The sequence below is a fragment of the Manis pentadactyla genome, chromosome 4 (genome assembly GCF_030020395.1).
Source record: "Manis pentadactyla isolate mManPen7 chromosome 4, mManPen7.hap1, whole genome shotgun sequence".
NCBI classification, from domain to species: Eukaryota; Metazoa; Chordata; class Mammalia; order Pholidota; family Manidae; genus Manis; species Manis pentadactyla.
Window position 1 is genome coordinate 122,775,242 of NC_080022.1, and position 23,846 is coordinate 122,799,087.

General features: G+C 44.8%; 1 protein-coding gene across 2 annotated transcripts in view; it reads left to right on the forward strand.

Moving 5' to 3' along the window:
• PIGL (phosphatidylinositol glycan anchor biosynthesis class L) overlaps window positions 1–23,347 on the forward strand; it is a 100,743-nt gene extending 77,396 nt beyond the window's left edge. For both annotated transcript variants that reach the window (XM_036920659.2, XM_036920658.2), the window contains exons 5-8: window positions 2,787–2,854; window positions 7,159–7,190; window positions 8,723–8,856; window positions 20,655–23,347. In XM_036920659.2, coding sequence (XP_036776554.2) covers window positions 2,787–2,854; window positions 7,159–7,190; window positions 8,723–8,856; window positions 20,655–20,753 — 333 coding nt within the window. In that variant the 3' untranslated portion in view covers window positions 20,754–23,347. The remainder of the gene's footprint in view (window positions 1–2,786; window positions 2,855–7,158; window positions 7,191–8,722; window positions 8,857–20,654) is intronic.
• Window positions 23,348–23,846: the final 499 nt, after the last annotated feature.

Here is a 23,846-nt window from a genome sequence, read left to right on the forward strand (position 1 = left end):
CAGACAGAGGTGAGGAGCACAGGGCTCAGCCAGGGAGAGTTTTTCACCTGGGCTGGGCTTTGGAGAGAAAAAGCTCTGTTTTATCCAGAGCAGAAGCTGGCTCTGCAACCCTTAGCCCAGTGTGGTGGAAGGAAACGGGGTTCTATCTGCCCTCAGCTCTGTCATACACCGCTGAGCCATCTGCCCTGCCCACTGCAGGAGCATCAGGAGAACCATGCAGAAAGCTGACGGGACAGCACTGGAGGGCCTGGCACTCCCCTCCACAGAAAGCAGACTAGGGGTGTGAGCATGTCTTCTGGAGTCAGGGACCCATCCCTCTGCCTTTCATTCAGCAAATACTTACTGAGCACGGGCTCTGTGATAGTCACTGCCAGTTGTGAATGGGGATACAGCTGTGACCAGGCACACCTAGTCCCTGCCCCGGGGCCCCACTGACGTTTGGCCCAATCACCCTGTGCTTTGTAGGACGTTTAGCTGCCTCCCTGGCCTCTGCCCACGAGACAGTCCACCTTGTCCCGGTAGCAACCCATCTTCTTTGTCACAATAAAAATACCTCGAGCCAAATGTCCCTGGGGCAAACTGCCCCTGGTTGAGAACCACTGTCTTGGAGAAACCAGATCAGCCCCTCCGTTACCTCTCTTGACTGGAGTCTGAGTAAGGTTTCATTTGAACAGAGTTCTGCAATTTAGAGGGAAAAAAAGAGTGGAAGGAGCTCTGTAAAGAACTCCTGGGGCCATTGTCCTCACGCAGAAAGCTGCAAAGGTCACGGGAGCTGGCTACAAGGCAACTCCACCCTCCGCAACACAGGGAAGGGGGAGACTATGAGAAGGCGTAGGATGTGATGGAAACAAAGGGCTGGGGAATTTCAGAGGTGACTGAGCCGAACTCCACATGGCCTCCAACCCCTGACCAGGGAATGCTGTCCGCCCTACGTGCCTGTGACAGTCACCACGTCCTCCCGGCACCCTCTATCTGATGGCACGGGCTCAGGGCTGTGAAGTGCTACACAGTTCTTAGAGCTTCCATGGGGTTTTATTTCATCCTCACCCCAACCCAGTGAGGAAAGTAGGGCACATATAACTTTTCTGATCTCACAGATGAGGAAACCAAGACAGTGGAAGCTGAAATGACTTCCAGGGATAAAGTTCTGTGACTTGCCCAAGGGGCTCTCAGACAGTAGACTCAGTAGGTCTCCCTCTACTGAGTGGCACAGAAGACTGGCATCAGAATGGGGTATTCGAGTTCTATGGTTGGCTTGTTTAATAGACTATTTTTTAGAGCAGTTTGGGTTTCACAGCGAAATTGAGCAAAAAGTACATACACCCCTTGTACCCCACTATTTATTACAATTGGTGAACCAACACAGACATATTGTCATCACCCGGAGTCCAGAGTTTACATTAGTGTTCACTTTTGGTGGTGTACATTCTATGGGTTTGGACAAATGTATCTGCCCTTACATGGTAAGCCTTTTAAAAGCTTTTAACTCTTCTTTTAAAATTTTCCCATTATGGAGAATTTCAAGTAAACAAAAGTAGAGAGAATGGTTTAATGAACCTCTGTGCCCCTATCACTCAGCCTCAGTAATTATTAACTCATAGTCAATATTATTTTTATTGGAGCACCTGTTCACCTCGCCCACCTCCTGTATTACTGTGAAGCAAATCCTTCCCATATTTCATATTTAAACATTTGGGTATGCATTTCTAGAAGACATTGAGTCTTTTATTAACGTAATTATGCCATCATCACACCTAAAATTAATAATTCATTAATATCAGTGTTTTACATTTCCAGTACTCTCATGTCACAAATATGTTTTTATTTTGTTTTTTTGTTTACAGCTTGTTTGAATCAGGATCAGTTGATGGGACTTTAAATTTTCCTTTGATGTACAGCCCCAGCCCCCAGCCTGTGCTCACTAAATGTCAGCTGCTCTTAGTATAAGAGAGTTTTCTATACATGAAGTCAATATTTTATGGTTTAAAACAGAAAGACCACTAGTGAATCCCTTCCCAGCCTGTTCCAATCCCAGTTCCAGGTCCCCCTGTGCAGCCATATGGTCACCTGCTTTGCTTGGGGACAGCCTTCCTCTCTCTACCACCCCTAGCCAACCACTCCTACCTTTTTCTGAACCCTTGTTTTCTTTTTTCATTATGCAAGCTATCCTTTCATTATTGTTATTATTCAATAATTAGTATTAGGATTTGGATTTTTTTTTACTCTGTGCAGAAATGAAATGTTGGAACTCATACTAAGCTTGTAGTTGGTAAATAGATGATGTATCTGTGAAAATGGAAACAGAGGCACCTATGAGTACATACACTCCTTCCGAAATTTAACCCCAGGACACAGTGGACATTGTCCTCAAAGCCTTTGTGCCCTTGGTTTGGCACAAGGAAAAGAGACCAAATCAATCAGACAGCATCTACGTGAACAAAGTTCACACAGCGGCCAGCCAGGAAAACTGAGTGTGCTAATAACTGGCTGGGCAGATAAGAAGCAAAGATATTCTGAAGCTAGGTCTTTCTGGTGGCTGAATTCCACTCTGCTCCGTTGGCCAGGAACAGGGCAAATAGTAAGACCTACGGAAACAGCCTCTGTGCAGCCAGCACTGGTTCCGTGCCACTCATCTGCTCCGAGTCAGTTCCTACAGACTCAGTTTGAAGTCTCAGGGTTCAGGACTCTCCTGTCCTTCCCAGGGAATGGGGACAGCGACTTTGAAGTTGAGGCAGTAGAGAAAGCATTCAGACAGTCGGGAGTGAAAACCCTGTGTTTCCCTCCAGGTGGTGACTTTCGATGCAGGGGGAGTGAGTGGTCACAGCAATCATGTTGCTCTGTATGCGGCCGTGAGGTATGATTCTCTGCGGGATGGAGGTGGAGAGGGTTTGTTCATTGGCGCAGGGTGGCCAGTGTCTGCAGCACTTTGCCACTCCATGTCTGAGCCCGTGAAACTCCCTCTGGAATGACTCAAGAGTCAGCGTCAGCCATGCTGCTCACCACATCTCATCATGTCCTCACTGCAAGAAACCTCTCTCAAGTCTATTACTGTTTCCTCTCCTAAACAGCTTAGCTTTTTACCCTAAGGATACAGCAAATGGGGTAACTGACTTTATTTCTCTCTTTGAGTGGGTCACAGAAAGCATTATGGCCAAATCTGCAGTCCCCATAGTGCACATACGAGACGTAAAGGAGTGAGTTCTGAGAATCAGTGTGCCTTCTGGCTCCACCTTCTTTACCTCCTATTCCAACTTATGTCATTGTCTTCCATTTTCTATTTTGTACACCATTTCAAATCTTTTTTGGAGAAGGATATACATACATCATAAAAAATCTCATTTGTTCTTCACTGCCACCCTATCTGTCTGGTATGAATCCCATCATGCAGTAGAAAAAACAAATTGGACTGCAAAGCTATTAAGGGACTTCCTCAGGGTCACACAGGCAGATCTATGTCCCCTGTCCTGTGCTTCTCCTTGGTGCCATGAGAGGGACTGCAGAGGGCCTGACTGGGCTACTGAGGAAGGGACACCTGGAGAGAAAACTTAATTTTATAACCTTCCTCTAAACATGCCCAGCATTCTCAGCCCCGAGCCATGAACTCTGTGAGGCTGGAAATGACCTCACCTATCACTAAGTCCAATGGCCTCATATACCTGAGGCAGTGAAGTGGTTTGCCCAGCACCACCAGGCTGAACAATGGCAGAGACGGAACCAGAATCCAGAAGTCCTGGGTCTCCTTTCACTGTTCTGTCTGCTACATGTGAGGACCCACCCAGTAATAGGGCCCTCCAGCCTTGTCCCTAAAGAGTGTTCCACCTCGAGAAGACCACCCACACAGTCTCCAGACGGCTCTTCCTGCTCCCTTGACTGTGCAGTGAGGGCAGGCAAAACAGCTGTCCCCTCCTATAAACACTGCTCACGTCCTGTCCCAGCCAGAGGTCCCACCCCTGAGGGCACCTGGTCCTAGCTGCATTAGGTCCCCTGGGGTTCAGGTAGGACACATCACCCAGGTACAGTCACAGATGCAATTTTTTTAAGATACAGGGGGAAATGGGGTACCCAGAAGGGGTCTTTCCACCCAGGTGGTTACTCTGAGGCCTTGGGCTTCCACGACTGGAGTGGTCGCAGAACCACGAGGAGCTGGAACAGTGGCTCTGCTTCAATCTGGACACACACTGCGCTTTGTCATTTCTCACCACGCATTTGTCCTGCATCACAGACAGGACCAGATGGGGTCCGTCGCTAACAAACTGGGAGTACCTCAGCAGGCGGGGTTGCTGGCACGCTTGAGGCTGATTTGGCTGGGTCCCCTCCCTGGCCCCACCATCAACCTGGGGAGAGCGGCAGAGGCTTCCCTCCAGTAGGGAATCCCGGGGGACAGCTTTATGCCAAGGGAACTGCCTGGGGCCATTTTTCTTTGAAGAGGCTGGGACGCCCAGACTTTTAATACTCCTGGGTGCCCTCTGTGCACCCAGGTCACTGTGCCTGACAGAATCTGATCCACCGAAGATCTCAACTTACCGCCCATGCTCCCTGGAAAATCCCCTGCAGCTTCCCTGCCCCGACACCACCCTCCTGGGGGAGGTCAAAGAGGCCAGGACCCCTAGGCGCCTCAGCCCCAAAGAACTCTTCCAGCACTAGCATCTCACATTGTTTTCTATAAAAGCCTCCTGGGTTCTCATTCCTGCCCGTATGTAGTCCCTGACCTGCCCCATGTGTTTTCCTCGGACACAGTTTAGGTTTATGGTTTTCTCAGAAAGTTCCCTGGCTTCTGACACCACATCTGCTTTGGGGCTAGCTGTGCCCGCACCCAGAAACAGAGGTCTGCTGGGTCCCCTCTCCCCTCCCCCCCACCCACGCAGCCCTGGCCGCTGCTAGGCCCTCATCCTCAGACGCCCTCTCCTCTCGCTGGGCCTTGCCTGCTGTTCCCCACCTCCCCCACGCATGTCTGTCTGTCTCAGCCTGTCAGTTGTGTCCTTCCTGCAGCTGCAGCTTTACCAGCAATGAGGTGCTTCTACAGTCACCTAATGTCATGGCAGAGGGGAAGGCTCCAGAGCGGGGTTTCTTGCGATCCTTGCTGAACAGGCACAGTCAGAAGACAGCATGATTTACCCAGAGCTGCACAGCCCCCTAGAGACAAAGCAGAAACTGGAACCCAGCTCCTGTCTCCTTCTCCAGTGCTCCGAAGGGCACATCACCGCCCCTTTCCACTAGTAAGCAAACTTGTGAAAACTGGAGTACATTACTTGACTCTTCTGAGCCTCGGTTTTGTCATCTGAAAGATGAGACTATTCACACCTAATCTGTCAGGTTGTTTTGAGGAACTAAAACAAGATGTTGATACAAGGCATCTAACAGATAAGCCTCCAGCTTACTCTAGTAAGTGCGGATCTTGCTGCCTTCCTTTCCAGGAGCCCTTCTGGCCCTTTCTTTTGTATTCTTGTCACCATAGATGGTTGCTTGTGGAAGCACCTCTGCCAGGAACCCAGAACAAACATCCCAGAAGAAGTGGGGACACCTGCTGCCCTTGCGGTGGTGCCCTAGCTGCAGGAAGCACTTCCTGGGAGGCGGCGCTCAGGCTGCCTTCTGCCCCAAGGCTGCCCATCCCAGCCTCATCACAGGCTCCGCTGCGCCCATCTCCACAGCACAGCCAGCCTCCTACCCACCTGGGCTCTGCTCCCCGGGGCAGCGAGCATCTGTCCACTCATCACCTAGCACTGCAGCTGCAGCCCCTTAGATTCCGAGTGGAAATGCCAAGGGCATAGGGTTTGTCTGCCGCACCGCCCCCCTTTGCCCTATCTGGCCTCAGCAACATTTGTGGCTGCAGTGCCCTCCTCAACGGGGGCGGCCCCCTGACAGCAGGCACCAGTGCTCGCTGTGGCCACAAGTCCTCCTGTGCACAGAGAAGGCCTCCAGCCCCTCAGCCCCTTGTGGAAGCACCTCTGCTAGGAACCCAGAGCAAACATCCCAGAGGAAGCGGAACGCAATTTGTTGTTTTGAAAGCTGGGCGATCCCCTCAGCAGACAGAGATCCCCTCCTCCTCTGTCCTTCCTTCCCTCTGTGCCCGCCTTCTGCTCCCCACCGATCTACTAATGTAGCTCCCTCCACACTCACCTCTGGCTGCCATACTCCCTCCTCGTCTGCTTGACCTCATCGTGGCATTTGACCCACCCACAGAAGCGCCACCCTGAGCTGCCCCAGCTCGGCCTCCACCTCGGCCTCTTCTCTTGTCCTGGCTTCCTCCACCAGGCCCTTGATGCTCCTGGGCTCCTTCCCAGTCCCAGGCTCCCATCAGCACACATTCCTCCTGGCATTAGTGTTTCCGGTGTGATTTCCAGGCGAGTGGCTCCCTTCTTAACTTAGATCCTGTGTTCCCAACTCTTTCCTTGGAGATTCGGACTACCTCAAACTCGGCACATCCCAGGGCTGTACCCAGCATGCAGGTCTGGTTACCTCTGACCTCAGTATCCCAAGAACCTTTCTCAGGGTTTCCTGTTTCTCAGAGCTCTGCCGAGGAGTCAGGCCCCCAGTTTATCAGCTCTCTCCCAGCTTCTCTTTAACCCCTGCTCCCAGAATCCCTTTTCATATGAGTGTCTGTCTCTGTATTGGGGTGGAGTAGGGTGGGACTATTTGCCCCATCCTTCTCCATCCCTCAGCTTTCAAAACAACAAAATGCACCCAGAGTTCATTGCTGTTAAACCCGCCTCACCCCTCCACTCAAGACAGTGAGCTCAGAACAGCCTTCACTGTCACGAGGTGGGAGTGGGGAGGTCAAAAAGGAGAGGGAACTATCAGGGAAGAAATATCAATTAATATTTTTAACTATTCTCCCACTATACTCTCATTATAGTTTCAAAGAAGGAACCCTGTGAAGAGTCCACTGTAGGTACCCTCATCCCTGATGGGTGAAGCCTGGGCCAGGGCACTCACAAGCCACTGGTCAGCCTCCAGGTCAGCTGACCTTGGACAAAGTGCCCACCCTGGTCCCTTCAGCTAGCTGTAGCCAGAGGTTTGGGGTCTGAGAAATTAATATGGTGATTTATACAAAAGAAACTACCTAGAAACCCATGTCAGGTGTGCCAGACCCGAGTGTTAAGGCCCTCATGTGACCTGCAAAGGAATCCTTACTTCACCCTTGTCCTTTCCCTCCACCAGGACCCTGCACTCAGAAGGAAAGCTACCTAAAGGTAAGGCCTGTCCCTTTTGCAAAAAGCTGCTCATTACTATCCCTCTAAGAGACTTACTAGGACAAAATTTGTAAGCATACAGCTGCCCTGAGTCAAACACAAGTGGGGAAGAGGGGCTAGGCCACACCCTTCCTGCCTCAGCTCCGTGCGTCTGTCAGCTTGGCCAGGGTCTCAGATCAGGTTGTATCCACTGGGAAGTGCCCTGCCTGCCAGCCTCTGGGTGTGAGGGGAGGCCTGATGTGGTAGACAAACAGAATCAATAGGAGATACATACATCAAAGGAGATTTATTATAAGGACTTGGTTCATGCAAGTACACAGGCTGAGAAGTCCCACCATCTGCTGTTTGCAGGCTGGGGGCCCAGGAAAGCTGGTGGTGTAGTTCAGTGGAGTCCAGAGGCCTGCAAGCAGGGGAGTCAATTGAGTAAATCACAGTCCAAGGGCAGGAGATGACCAGTATCCCAGCCCAAACAGCTGGGCGGAGAATGCATTCTCCCTTCCTCTGCCTTTTCCTCTCTTCAGGCCTCACCAGATGGTACCATGCACACCCACATGGGGAGGCCAGTCTGCTTTCCTGAGTCGACCCATTCAAATGCTGATTGCTTCTGGAAACACCTTCAGGGGAACACCCACAAATAATGTTTAGCCAGATATCTAGGCACCCTGTAGCCCAGTAGGTTGACACGGATCAGCCATCACACTGGGCCTTGCCCACTCACCTGCCTTGCTTTCTCATCAGTAGGCCTTCTCACCTCTGCAATTCTTTCCATCCATCCAACTCACTGCACACCCACTTCACTGGCCAGGTTGTGAGTGGCAGATGATGCTTAATGGGCTGCTCTGCCTGAGTTATAGGCTCTTCCTAATGCAAAGGAAGATATTTGTCCCTGCTTGGCCATTTACAGCATGACACTGATGCTTAACTTCTCTAAGCTGGTGTGTGGCCTGTCAGTGGGGACAATATGTCCCTCACAGGAGTGGTGTGAAGATTAAACACTCAAAACCTAAGTGCATGTCCTAAGTGTGTGCCCTTCTAGGGTGGACTTACTGAGCTTCCCAAGCTGTAAGGTCTTTGGAAAATGACTGTGGTCAACTGTGTAAGTCAGGAGGTCCCACGCCATCAACAGTCATTTTACAGAAGAGGAAACTGAGTCTGGGAGAGATTAGGGACTTGGCCAAATCTGTCAGTTCTTAGTGACAGAGCAGGAACCAGGCCTCTGGCCTCCCAATAAAGAAATTCCTGTCCCTGTCACCATCCCCTTGGCCTCGAAGTAGCTGGATCCCAGCCACTCACTAGCACCAACCTTGCTGGGGTCACAGCACCGGGGTGGAAGGTGATGTGGAGCCAGCCAGGCTTTCTGTGGGCCTTTCACTCTCTTCTGTGAGGATGATGGGCAGAGAGCCACTTTGGCACCTCGGAGGCATCTGGCCACTCCACAGCAATGCCCTGCCCAGCCCTGAGCCCCAGCGGAGAGGTCAGGTGCCCAGGGAGCAACAAGAGCCCTCACTCTCTGCTCGCCTCCCCCCGACCAGGGTGCTCTGTGCTCACGCTTCAGTCTGTGAATGTGCTGCGCAAGTATATCTCCCTCCTGGACCTGCCCCTTTCTCTGCTTCATACCCGGGATGTCCTCTTCGTGCTCACCAGCAAAGAAGTGGCCCAGGCCAAGGTGAGGACCATGAGTTCCTGGACACCCTGACTCAAGATCTGGGCCCCAGACCCCAGCCCCTCCAGGCCCCTAACCAAAGACCTTCCACAGTGGCTCAGCAACTGCCCTTGAGGGTTCGTGCTGTGCAGCCAGACCTGGAGGATCAGATTCTCAAGGCCTTTCACCATTTTTTTTTAATTATAAAAATACTACATGATAAAAAAAAAAGGTAAGTAATTAATGCTCATTGTAGGAGATCTGGAAATGCATAAAAGCACAAAGGAGAAAATAAAAATAATAAAAATTACCTGCAATCCCACCACTCAGAGGTACTGTTAATATATATCCTCTCTATAAAGAACATAATATAAGTATATATGTTTTTAAATGGGATCACACAGTGCCTACTATTTAAAACCTGCTATAACAACATTATGATCATTTTCTCCCATGTCTCTGTGTATTTGAATTATAACATGCCTATATTCCATTGTATGGATGTACCATAAAGTACATCACAAATCACATCTTACTGTTGAACACTGATTGAACTGGTAAGTGTTTGCTATTACACATGGAGCAGTGGCCCCAGCTTGAGTCTAAGATGGATAGAGACCTACCAGGAGTCCCTGTGAAGATCAGTGGAGAGACCACTAGAAGCTATTTGCCTACAGGAATTGCAAGGCCCAGTGAAGCCCTCCTGGGAAAAACTCTCAGCTGTCAGCTGGGCAGATGATTCTGAGAACCGCTTAGTTAGGGAGAAAGCTGGTTCAGGCGAACAGCCCCAGGTGCCTCCAAATGCAACCCCCAGTTGATTTAAATCTACCAAGGAGAGAAGGGTAGCAATGGATAAAACAAAACTCTAGATAATGATTTATTATTATTATTGCTTGCTTAACTTTATTTTCTAAATTGTGTATAGTAAACATTTATACCTAAGAGCACTTTGTTAGATACAGAGAAGGCAATGTTGAATAGAAACATTAACTCTCCTTGGTTTATTTGATGGCTCATAATTTCTGTTATTATTGTTACTATTTGTCCTACTTTATTCATGTTTTACACTGTTTTTTAAATTCTTGAACTTGTTAGCTTTTTTTTCCATTTTCAATCTTTAAAAAATATATACTTTAATACTATTAATTTCCCTTGAAGTAATTCCTTTAGCTGCAACTGACAAGTTTTGATATGTATTTTTTCTATTGTCTTTCAGTTGTAAATTGATTGACGGTTTTAATTGTGATTTAATCTTTAATCTGTGAGGTTGTTACGGGTGTGTTTTAGAGATTACAAATGTTTATGTGTGCATATACACACACACACACACACACACACACAAATCCTAAGGAAGGCAAATCTCTTAGCCTTTGAATGTTTGCATGTCCTATCTTTGGAATGAATTTAGGTGGAAATTAGAGTTTAGTTTGAGTTATTTTCCCTCAGCGTGTTTGCAGATGTACCTCCCATCCTTATCTGCTGGCAGCATCTATGGTGGTAAGGAGCCTGCTATCGGTATAGTCTTATTCATGTGTAGTTAATCTGTTTTATGTTAACTTTTACAATTATGTTTTTTATGTTTTATAATCATGTGTTTCTGGGTTCTGCAATCTTACTATCCAATGTGTAGAGTAGATTTGTTTACATTTACTCTGCTTAGTACTTCACTGAGGACACTTGTTCAGCAATTCTGAAAAATTCTCACCGATTATCTCTCAAATATCCCATGTGTAGTTCCCTTTCTCCCCTTGGACTCCTACTGGATACATATTGGGACCTTTTAATCTATGCTTGTGTCTTTTCATTGCTCTTTCAAGTTTTTCCTCTATTTCATATTTGGTTCTCATTTCCAAATTTTCTAAGTTTTTACTTATTGTCCATCTATTGTTTCACTTGTGCTTTTTAATTCCATTCTATCTTATTCTTTAAGGTTATTATTCCTCCATTTAGCTCTTTGAATGTCCTAAACATAATTACTTTAGTCTTTGACAAACTGTTCTATAAAACTAGTTTCATCTAAAATGTATTCACGATCTGGTTGCTAGTGTTACTGGTTTTCTCTCTCTGCATCACATCGCTTCATGTCTTCAGGAATTCTAATGTGCAAACCAGGGAGGAGGTGTTTTGCTGCTGCTGAATGTGAGGACTCGATCCCCTCTCCCTCTGAGGTCTCCTGCCCAGGTAGTTTGCCATTACCCGGAGGCCAGAATTACATCAAGAGCAGTTGCAGGCCCAGAGCCAGCAGGTCCTTGGGCTTAGTGCTGACCTCAGTGTTCACCAGCTGCAGCAGTTGGCATAAATTTTTTCCCAGCCTCTTCACAAAAGAGGGAGCCCCTGGCTTTGGCTCCAAGCAGGGAATTTGGGTCCCCATCCAGCAGAGCCCTGTCAGTGAGTCCCCTTCAGGAACAGAACCCTCAGCCACCACCATGCTCCTGGGCCTTCAGCCAACAAGCCCTCTGCTTTGGCCACACAGATACCTGTGTTTGTGTTCTTTACATTCATGGTGCTGTTGGTCTTAGTTTTGACCATTCTTGTCTTTTTGTATTCTTTGCATTTTTCTCTGTCATTGCTGTGTGTTTGAAACAGGGAGCATGCATTTAACTGGCTTGTCTTGACTAGGTCAGAACACCTGAATTATGTTGAGAATGAGAAAATAAGTAAATAGATTTACCATGTGATGCAGCAATCCCACTTCTGGTTATATATCCAAAAGATCTGAAAAGCAGGGTCTTGAAATATTTGCACACCCATGTTCACTGCAGCATTATTCACAATAGCCAACACATAGAAGCAGCCCAAATGTCCATGACAGATGAGTGGATAAAGAAAACGTGGTCTGTACATACAATGGAATATTACTTAGCCTTAAAAAAAGCAGGGGAAGAGGGGAGCAAATACTGTCACCTGCAACAACATGGATGAACCATGAGAATATTTTGCTGAGTGAAATAAGCCAGACGCTAAAGGACTAATATTGTGTGATTCAACTTATATGAGACATCATGAATAGACAAAATCATAGAAACAGAAGGTAGAATGGTAATTTCCAGGGGCTGGGGGAGGGGGAAAAGGAGAGCTGTTGTTTAATGGGTCTAGAGTTTTATTTTTGCAAAATGAAAACGTTCTAGAGATCTTTTACACAACAGTGAGAATACACTGTTTAGTACATAACTACAGAACTGTACATTTAAAAATGGTTAAAAGAGTAAATTTTATGTGCTTTTTACAATTAAAAATAAAAGATAAATTAAAGGTAATAACATTTTGCTAGCAAAGTGGTTAGGGTCAAATGATGGAACTCTTTTTGGATCCCTAAATGAAATAGGTGTGTACATCACCACAACCCTTCTGTCAAGCAATGGTAACAAATGTCAGAAGTCTCCTCAGAAATTGTACTTACCTCTTGATATTCTTGATACATTAAGTAAAAACAAACAGGTTACAGAATAATATAGTGATTGTCTTGCTACTGAGTTTCAGTCCCAGACAAGTTCACTATGAAATCAGTAAGACCAAAAAATGACAATGGAACATTCTTGGGGTGAAAGGGTTATACCCAACTTTATTCCCACAGTGGCAGGTCAATCACTAGAATCCCATCCACTCAAACCGAGTCTGCATGCAGCAAGCTGGCCTCTGCCTCTGGGCCTCTCTGCCCCCACAGCCATCTCAGTCTCTGTCCTCAGCACTGCCACCTCTCCAGTCTCGTCTCTGCTCTCCTTGCAGCTGTGCCACCGTGTCACGCAGAGCACTGGGCAGAGCTCTTTATATAGAGTCAATAGCAACATATTGCCCACACATGTGTAGTAAGCTAGCTGACCAGGGCCAGGTGAGAATCCTGGCCATAGGAACCTTCACTTTATCCACAGTGAAACATTATACACACACCTAAGAAAGGCAAAAAAATGCAAAAAATATTAATATTAAGTACCTCAGGATGGTGGGGGATTAGGCAAGCTTAATTTTTTTCCTTTGGTTTTTAAAAATGTTTACAAAATAATATGTTACTAGTATAATTCAATAAATTTATACTTACTCTGACCCAATAATTTTCATTTGTAGAATTGTATCTTAAAGAAATGAACAAAGACGTCTTGCCTGAGAGTTTCGTCCCTAGGCAAGTTCACTATGGATTCAGTGAGACCAAGAAATGACAACACAATGTTCTTGGGGTAAAAGGGTTTATACCTGGTTTTATTCTCCCAGCAATTGGTCAAGCACTAGAATCATGTCCACACCCAGCAGTCTGCAGGTCCGTAATCCACCTCCATCTCTGCTTCCACCCAGAGCACTGGGCAGAGCTCTTTACATAGTGACTCAGTCAATAAAAGCTTATTGCCTACAGATGTGGAAGCATTAGCCTAGCAGTAGGTCAATTACATTTGGTATCATTAATCTACAATTACATGAGGAATATTATGTTTACTAGGCTCCTCCCTTCACCAAGTACCCCCCCACAAACCCCATTACGGTCACTGTCCATCAGCATAGTAAGATGCTGTAGAGTCACTACTTGTCTTCTCTGTGTTGCACAGCCCTCCCCGTGTGTCCCGCCCACATTATACATGCTAATCGTAATGCCCCCTTTCTTTTCCCCGCCTTCCCACCCATCCTCCCCAGTCCCTTTCCCTTTGGTAACTATTAGTCCATTCTTGGGTTCTGTAGTCCCTTTCCCTTTGGTAACTATTAGTCCATTCTTGGGTTCTGTGATTCTGCTACTGTTTTGTTCCTTCAGTTTTTTCTTTGCTCTTATACTCCACATATGAGTGAAATCATTTGGTAATTGTCTTTCTCTGCCTGGCTTATTTCACTGAGCATAATACCCTCTAGCTCCATCCATATTGTTGCAAATGGTAGGATTTGTTTTCTTCTTATGGCTGAATAATATTCCACTGTGTATATGTACCACATCCTCTATCCATTCATCTACTGATGGACACTTAGGTTGCTTCCATTTCTTGGCTATTGTAAACAGTGCTGCAATAAACATAGGGGTGCATCTGTCTTTTTCAAACTGGGCTGCTGCATTCTTAGGGTAAATTCCTAGAAGTGGAATTCCTGGGTCAAATGGTAAGTCTATTTTGAGCATTTTGAGGAACCTCCTTACTGCTTTCCACAATGGTTGAACTAATTTACATTCCCACCAGCAGTGTAGGACGGTTCCCCTTTATCCACAACCTCGCTAACATTTGTTGTTGTTTGTCTTTTGGATGGTAGCGATCCTTACTGGTGTGAGGTGATATCCCATTGTGGCTTTAATTTGCATTTCTCTGATGACAAGCGATGTGGAGCATCTTTTCATGAGTCTGTTGGCCATCTGAATTTCTTCTTTGGAGAACTGTCTGTTCAGTTCCTCTGCCCATTTTTTAATTGGATTATTTGCTTTTTGTTTGTTGAGGTGTGTGAGCTCTTTATATATTTTGGATGTCAACCCTTTATCGGATGTGTCATTTATGAATATATTCTCCCATACTGTAGAATACCTTTTTGTTCTATTGATGGTGTCCTTTGCTGTACAGAAGCTTTCCTGCTTGATGTAGTCCCACTTGTTCATTTTCATTTTTGTTTTCCTTGCCCGGGGAGATATGTTCATGAAGAAGTCGCTCGTGTTTATGTCCAAGAGATTTTTGTCTGTTTTTTTCTAAGAGTTTTATGGTTTCATGGCTTACATTCAGGTCTTTAATCCATTTCAAATTTACTTTTGTGTATGGGGTTAGACAATGATCCAGTTTCATTCTCTTACATGTAGCTGTCCAGTTTTGCCAACACCAACTGTTGAAGAGGCTGTCATTTCCCCATTGTATGTCCATGGCTCCTTTATCATATATTAATTGACCATATATGTTTGGGTTAATGTCTGGTGTCTCTATTCTGTTCCACTGGTCTGTGGCTCTGTTCTTGTGCCAGTACCAAACTGTCTTGATTACTGTGGCTTTGTAGTAGAGCTTGAACTTGGGGAGTGAGATCCCCCCACTTTATTCTTCCTTCTCAGGATTGCTCTGGCTATTTGGGGTCTTTTGTGGTTCCATATGAATTTTTGAACTATTTGTTCCAGTTCGTTGAAGAATGCTGTCGGTAATTTTATAGGGATTGCATTGAATCTGTATATTGCTTTGGGCAGGATGGCCATTTTGACGATATTAATTCTTCCTAGCCAAGAGCATGGGATGAGTTTCCATTTGTTAGTGTCCTCTTTAATTTCTCTTAAGAGTGTCTTGTAGTTTTCAGGGTATAGGTCTTTCACTTCCTTGGTTAGGTGTATTCCTAGGTATTTTATTCCTTTTTGATGCAATTGTGAATGGAATTGTTTTCCTGATTTCTCTTTCTACTAGTTCATTGTTAGTGTATAGGAAAACCACAGATTTCTGTATATTAATTTTGTATCTTGCAACTTTGCTGAATTACGGTATTAGTTCTAGTAGTTTTGGAGTGGAGTCTTTAGGGTATTTTATGTGCAATATCATGTCATCTGCAAATAGTGACAGTTTGACTTCTTCTTTACCAATCTGGATTCCTTGTATTTCTTTGTTTTGTCTAATTGCCATGGCTAGGACCTCCAGTACTATGTTGAATAACAGTGGGGAGAGTGGGCATCCCTGTCTTGTTCCCGATCTCAGAGGAAAAGCTTTCAGCTTTTCACTGTTCAGTATGATGTTGGCTGTGGGTTTATCATATATGGCCTTTATTATGTTGAGGTACCTGCCCTCTATACCCATTTTGTTGAGAGTTTTTATCATGAATGGATGTTGAATTTTGTTGAATGCTTTTTCAGCATCTATGGAGATGATCATGTGATTTTTGTCCTTCTTTTTGTTTATGTGGTGGGTGACATTGATGGATTTTCAAATGTTGTACCATCCTTGCATCCCTGGGATGAATCCCACTTGGTCGTGGTGTATGATCCTCTTGATGTATTTTTGAATTGCGTTTGCTAATATTTTGTTGAGTATTTTTGCATCTTTGTTCATCAGGGATATTGGTCTGTTATTTTCTTTTTTGGTGGGGTCTTTGCCTGGTATTTGGTATTAGGATGATGCTGGTTTCATAGAATGAGTTTGGGAGTATTCCCTCCTCTTCTATTTTTTGGAAAACTTTAAGGAGAATGGGTATTATGTCTTCTCTATATGTCTGATAAAATTCCATGGTAAATCCATCTGGCCCGGGGGTTTTGCTCTTGGGTAGTTTTTTTATTACTGACTCAATTTCATTGCTGGTAATTGGTTTGTTTAGATTTTCTGTTTCTTCCTTGGTCAGTCTTGAAAGGTTGTATTTTTCTAGGAAGTTGTCCATTTCTTCTGGGTTTTCCAGCTTGTTAGCATATAGGTTTTCATAGTAGTCTCTAATAATTCTTTGTATTTCTGTGGGGTCCATCGTGATTTTTCCTTTCTCATTTCTGATTCTGTTGATGTGTGTTGACTCTCTTTTTCTTTTAATAAGTCTGGATAGAGGCTTATCTATTTTGTTTATTTTCTCAAAGAACCAGCTCTTGGTTTCATTGATTTTTCTATTGTTTTATTCTTCTCAATTTTATTTATTTCTTCTCTGATCTTTATTATGTCCCTCCTTCTGCTGACTTTGGGCCTCATTTGTTCTTCTTTTTCCAATTTCAATAATTGTGACTTCAGACTATTCATTTGGGATTGTTCTTTCCTCTTTAAATATGCCTGGATTACTATATACTTTCATCTTAGAACTGCTTTTGCTGCATCCCACAGAAGTTGGGGCTTTGTGTTGTTGTTGTCATTTGTTTCCATATATTGCTTGATCTCTATTTTAATTTGGTCATTGATCCATTGATTATTTAGGAGCATGTTCTTAAGCCTCCATGTGTTCGTGAGCCTTTTTGCTTTCTTTGTACAATTTATTTCTAGTTTTATACCTTTGTGGTCTGAGAGGTAGGTTGGTAGAATTTCAATCTTTTATAATTTACTGAGGCTCTTTTTGTGGCCTAGTATGTGGTCTATTCTGGAAAATGTTTCATGTGCACTTGAGAAGAATGTGTATCATGCTGCTTTTTGGATGTAGAGTTCTATAGATGTCTCTTAGGTCTGTCTATTCTAGTGTGTTGTTCAGTGCCTCTGTGTCCTTACTTATTTTCTGTCTGGTGGATCTGTCCTTTGGAGTAAGTAGTGTGTTGAAGTCTCCTAAAATGAATGCATTGCATTCTGTTTCCTCCTTTAATTCTGTTAGTATTTGTTTCACATATGTTGGTGCTCCTGTAGTGGGTGCATATATATTTATAATGGTTATATCCTCTTGTTGGACTGACCCCTTTATCATTATGTTGTGTCTTTATCTCGTTACTTTCTTTGTTTTGAAGTCTATTTTGTCTGATGCTAGTACTGCAACACCTGCTTTTTTCTCCTTGTTGTTTGCATGAAATATCTTTTTCCATCCCTTCACTTTTAGTCTGTGTATGTCTTTGGGTTTGAGGTGAGTCTCTTGTAAGCAGCATATAGATGGATCTTGCTTTTTTATCCATTCTATTACTCTGTGCCTTTTGATTGGTGCATTCAGTCCATTTACATTTAGGGTGATTATTGAAAGATATGTACTTATTGCCATTGCAGGCTTTAGATTTGTGGTTACCAAAGGTTCAAGGTTAGCTTCTTTACTATCTTACTGTCTAACTTAGCTCACTTATTGAGCTATTATAAACACAGTCTGATGATTCTTTATTTCTCTCCCTTCTTATTCCTCCTCCTCCATTCTTTATATGTTAGGTGTTTTATTTTGTGCTCTTTTGTGTTTCCTTTGACTGCTTTTGTGGGTACTTGATTTTGTTTTTTGTCTTTAGTTAGTATTTGGTTGGTCTGCTTTCTTTGCTGTGATTTTATTTTCTCTGGTGACATCTGTTTAGCCTTAGGAGTGCTCCCATCTAGAGCAGTCCCTCTAGAATACCCTGTAGAGGTGTTTTGTGGGAGACAAATTCCCTCAACTTTTGCTTGTCTGGGAATTGTTTAATCCCTCCTTCATATATAAATGATAATCGTGCTGGATACAGTATTCTTAGTTCAAGGCCCTTCTGTTTCATTGCATTAAATATATCATGCCATTCTCTTCTGGCCTGTAAGGTTTCTGTTGAGAAGTGTGATGATAGCCTGATGGGTTTTCCTTTGTAGGTGACCTTTTTTCTCTCTCTGGCTGCCTTTAATACTCTGTCCTTGTCCTTGATTTTTGCCATTTTAATTATTATGTGTCTTGGTGTTGTCTTTCTTGGGTCCTTCTGTTGGGAATTCTGTGTGCTTCCATGGATAAGCAACTATTTCCTCCCCCAGTTTGGGGAAGTTTTCAGCAATTATTTTCTTCAAATACACTTTCTATCCATTTTTCTCTCTCTTCTTCTTCTTCTGGTACCCCTATAATGTGGATATTGTTCCCTTTGGATTGGTCACACAGTTCTCTTAATATTCTCATTCCTGGAGATCCTTTTATCTCTCTCTGCCTCAGCTTCTCTGCATTCCTGTTCTCTGATTTCTATTCCATTAAGGGCCTCTTGCATCTTATCCGTTCTGCTCTTAAGTCCTTCCAGAGATTGTTTTATTTCTGTATTCTGCCTCCCAACTTTATCCGTTACCTCTTGCATTTTTCTCTGCAGCACCATCAGCATGGTTATGACCTTTATTTTTAATTCTTTTTCAGGAAGATTGGTTAAATCTATCTCCCCAGACTCCTTCTTGGGTGTTGTCTGGGTTATTCTGGTCTGTATCAAATTCTTCTGCCTTTTCATGGTGATAGAGGTAGTCGTGGGCAGTTGGCGCGTGTGTCAGCTGGGAGAACAAAGTCCCTTCCTGCTTGCTCATCGCCTTCCTCTCCTGGGAGAACGGCGACCCCTAGAGGCTTGTGCTGGGCAGCTGCATGCCGACGGGGCCTCTGGGTCTGGCCCAGGCATCTACAGAGGGGCTCCACGCCACTGCTGTGGGTGTGGCCGGTCTCAGGCTGCTGCTCCGCTATGGCGGGGCCACGCCAGAGGGGGAATGGGTGGGAGGCTGTTTATCACCATCGGGGGGACCTCAGAGCTTCGCTGCTGCCCAGTGAGTTAGGGCACCTGGAGTTCCCCGGGATTCCAAGCTGCTGGGCTGAGTGTGCCAGGATGCTTCCATCCAGATGTGAGGCTCCTGTCCTTTTAAGACTTTCAAAAGGCACTCGCTTTTCTTTTGTCCCAGGGGCTCCAGCTGTGCGAACCCGCTCACAGGTCTTGGTGTCCTGTTTCCCTAGTATCCAGCACACCATGCACTGTGTGTCTGCACTCCCAGTGCAGATGGCTAGGGCTGGGTGTTTAGCAGTCCTGGGCTCCCTCTCCCTCCCCACTCCGACTCCTCTCCTCCCGCCGGGAGCTGGGGTGAGGGGTGCTCGGGTCCTGCTGGGCCGTGGCTTGTATCTTACTCCTGGGTTCTCGCAGGTGTAGCCTAGCTGTTGTCCTGTATCTTCTGGTCTCTCTTTTAGGACTAGTTGTATTTGTTGTATTTTCAAAAATATATATGGGTTTGGGAAGAGATTTCTGCTACCCTACTCATGCCGCCATCTTGGCTCCTCCCCGTTTTGTTTTTTAAAATAATTTTTATTTTTTAAGTTTTAGTTGTATTTCCTGTTGAAACAATTCTGTATAGTATTTTCCCTGACTATATCCTATTCAGGTTCCCTTTGTCATTTAAAGTTTGTGCCTATCAACAGGTATATTTACATCTCTAGAGCCATGTAAGTTTTGACAAAGAATATAAAGTGAGTTCTTTGCATAAAGCCTTGCAGTGGTATTAGCTTAGAGAGGCAGTTTAATTATGCTACTTAGAGAAAACCAGGCAGGAGCTACTTACATATGTTACATCTAGTTAAATCAGTTACTATGATCTATTCTGTTTAAAAACTGAATTAGGCTAGGTCTGAATAACAAGGTAATACACATTTTTGCAAGGAGAACCTATACCTACATGTACTCTTTTGTGTGAATACATCTATGTGTATTATTTTTCCTTCTTCTCCTGCACTTCTTCCTCCTTCCCAGCTTACCTAATTCAGAGGAGCTACAGCATAGCATTCTAGCTTTCTTCCAGTAGAACATCCCTGTGTGTTTATGTATGTGAGGTAGTGGAGGAAAGTGATGAAGAACGTAGGCTCCAGCCACTCAAATGGCTCTGGGATCAAATTTCAGCTCTACCACCTAGAGCTGTTTGAGACTGATGGGTTTCCTCACTGTGAGGAAAATTCAAGTTCCTATGGCCAGGATCCTACCTGAACCTAAACTACATGATGATGTAACTGGCCTCCTGCTGGGCTACTGCTTCCACACCCATAGGCAATAAGCTATTATTGACTGAGTCACTATATATATGGAGCTCTGCCCAGTGCTCCGGGCAGAGGCAGAGACAAGGATGTAGAATGAAGGATGCAGATATGATTGTAGTGCTCTGCCCTATGGCTGGGAGAACAAACCCAGGTAATAAACCCTTTTACCCTAAGAATGTTCCATGGTCATTTCTAGGTCTCACTGAATCCATAGTGAACTTGCCTGGGGCTGAAACCCATTGGCAAGACACTCACCCATTAAAATAAAAGCCACAGTAATAGCCCCTAATCACAGGGCTGTGAGTTGCAGATAGTGCTTGCAGAGGGTGGCTCTGGCTGCCGTTAGCATCATCTGACGTCATCAGGGAAAGTAAGTAGGAGCCAGGGCAGGGGCAGCCGTGACTGGAGGCCAGTCCAGAGAGCTTCACGGGTTATATAAGAAGCCAGATGAGGTGTGTCAGTGGGAGGAAGGCAGGGCTGAGAACAACAGAAAGTGCCAGGGCAAGTGTTCAGTAACCGGTCCTCTCTGGTCCTTCCAGAGAGCCATGTCCTGCCACCACAGCCAGCTCCTCTGGTTCCGCCGCCTCTACGTGCTCTTCTCCCGGTACATGAGAATCAACTCTCTCAACTTCCTCTGAAGCCGTCAAGAGTTTTCCGATCCAAAGAACAAAAGGAGAAAGAAGAGCGGGAAGGTCTGGTGCTGGCTCATGTCGCTGAGCCAAGGAGATGCCAGCATAGGGCGACTCTCTGGGCGCCACCCTTAAAGGGAGACCACGCAGGCCAGCGGGCTCTGCAAAGGTCAGCCTGCTCCTCTGGGGGAAAGACACAACCGCAAACAAACAAACCCAAGGATCATAATAGCCTCCCTGCTGGCTTGTCGAGTTCGGGTGAAAAACAATTTACATAATGACACAATGTGTGTCACATACCTTTCTGGGAGCCTGTTAACATAAATGAATGTAAAAGTGCTCTAAAACCACTTCACAGGTGCCAGGGTGCAGTAGGTTCACACTGTTTCACAGCGGGCTCATCAAACACCGGCACACACTCAAAAGAACAGAGCATATTGAACATACCAACCATAATCCCTCTGATTTATCTTTGTGGTCTATATGAGATTGGATCTAGGGAAAAGTTCTTTATTTATTGTCAAAGTCAGTGACTGGGGCTCCTAACACCTGCTCCATCACCGTGTGCAGCGTTTCATACAGTTACAATGTGGGCCTGCTCTAGGGATGCCTACAATCAGTATCTCAGCTCTCAGTCTTTTGGGAGAAGCAGGGAATAGAAACACTTTTTTTTTTTAATATTCAAGAATCTGATGTCTTAAAATTGTGCTACAAACAAAGGTGCTCTGAGAGGTCTGGCCTGAAGCTGTTCCCAGAGTCCAGCTAATGGTCCAGGGAAGTGGCCTGAGGCAGGGAGGCTCGGTGGTGAAGACCACAGGCTTCACCTTGTGAAGACCACAAGACTGATGGCCCTGGGTGCGGGACCAGAAATACCCACAGCATAACCACAGGCAAAGTGTTTAACCTTTCTCTGCCTCAATTCTCTCACCTGTAAAATGGTGGGCAATAACGGCCCCACCTCAGAGGAGAGGATGCCGAAGGCACGAGTAAGGGTCTGGGTACGCAGGAAGCACTCAAGAAAGAGGAGCTGGGGTATCTGAGACCTAAGGAGTAGGGGCTGAGCAAAGGGAGCAGAAGTTGAAGCCCTGGCACAGGAAAGCTCTTGGTGTCCCGAGTCCAGGGAGCATGTCCTGCTGCTCAGGGGAAGTCCTGAATGGCTGGCTCCATAGCCGGGGTTAGAGACCTGCTTGCTGGGTCTCTCCACCCAAACTTGCTGCACTTTGCTGAGGGTCACCTTGATCTTGAATGCCTCCTAGAGGATAAATGAGATGACAGAGCTACTAGGCCCTAAAACTGGAATCAAACAGAAGTCTGGTTATCTGTCTACTTAGAATTTGTCAATAGCTCCTAACAGCCTTCATATGAAATTGTGTCAAGAAGTAAGCCACGAACACTGGATAGAGTGTGGTGGGACAGGCTGACTCTGACCCGGCCTTTCTGGATAGCAGTTGTCAATATGTATTAGAAACTTTAAAAATGTGTATACTCTGTGGCCTGAGAATATATTTTAAAAATAAAAATGATATACCCAGATACCATCACAATATTATTTATAATAGCAAAATTAGAAAAATCTAATAATGCAATCATATTTAATAATAAGAAAAAGTGTTCATATATATTAAAATTTTTAAAGCAGGTTAAGAATGGTATGATCCCATTTCAGTTAAATTAACATAAATAAGTGTACATGTGTGTACACACACAAAAGCATATGAATAAATATATGGAAGGATATATATTCAAAAGGTAAATACTATTTAATAAGGTTACCTTTCTACAATGAACAGTTATTAATTTAAGGATTTGTTGCTTATGAATAAGTTTTATGTGATAAAATACTTTTGACATAATGTGAAAAATTTTTTAAGTACATAGCCAATGTAATCTCAATACATAAAGAAATGATTCATTAAAGAAAAGTTAGCCATTTATACATCACTGGTAGACATGTAATGGTCAGCCTCTGAGGGTCAACTTGGCAGTTTCTAGCAAAGTCACATACCCACTGATCCAGCATTTACACTATAGATTACTCCTCATGTGTAAGCGACAGACATTGAACACTTTATAATAGGCAAATGCTGAACCAGTCCAAATGTCCATCAATTAGGGACTGGTTAAGTAAGTTGTGGGTACACCAGTAAAATAGAATACCATGAAGTATTAAAAATAATAAGGCAATACATTGGTACAGAAAAACCTGCAAGATATATTAAGTGAAAAAAGCCAGATGCCAACAGAGAATGCAGCCATTTGTGGAGGGAAAAATTCATTTGTAAACCTCCAAATGTGTGTGAACAAATAGGATATTTCTGGCAATAGTGCTTGTCTCAAAAGGGATTTGCGTGGGAAGAAGGGAGTGCATACCTTTTGTCCCTTTTGAATTTTATACAATGCACATATATTATCTATACAAAAATATTTTTAAATCTTAGAGGTTAAGAAGATGTGCAGAATTATCAATAGTAGTTGCTTCTGGGTGGTGGGATTTGAGACTTATTTTCTGTGGCTTTTGCTTTACTGTAAATACCAACTATTTCTTAAATAAATCAAGTAAAAGTCTAGGTGGGAAATGAAAATAAACTAACATTTTTAATTAATGGTGCTTGATTTTGGCCCATGTCACTGGAGGGCAAGCATCCCTGCTGTTATCTCTCCATCCCAACAGCCTTTGCACAGCATCCCCTGGGGAGAGAGGCACCTAAAGATGCAGACTCTGGGTTCTCCTCGGCTCCTGGAGAGAGCAAGGGACAGCAGCCAGGGAAGGATGCACCTCAAGATCTGCAGGGCTGCTGCTAGCCCCATAGGAAGGCCTGTGCTGAGGTGGGGAAAGGCACACCCCATGTGGGATGCAGCTCGGGGGATACTGGTCTTGGCAAGAAAGCCTATCTGCAAATGATCAGAAAGCAGCTTCTCCTTAGGGCAGATGCACTCTCTGGCAGAGGAGCACAAACTTCCATTTCAGGCTCCCAAGCCATGCCCTTGTGTTTACAACCCACAGCCCTGAAGCCTGGAGGACAGATTAGAAATTCCTGATTTCTTCAAGGAGCACAGCAAAAAAAAAAAAAAAAAAAAGGAAATGAAAAACCACACATACAC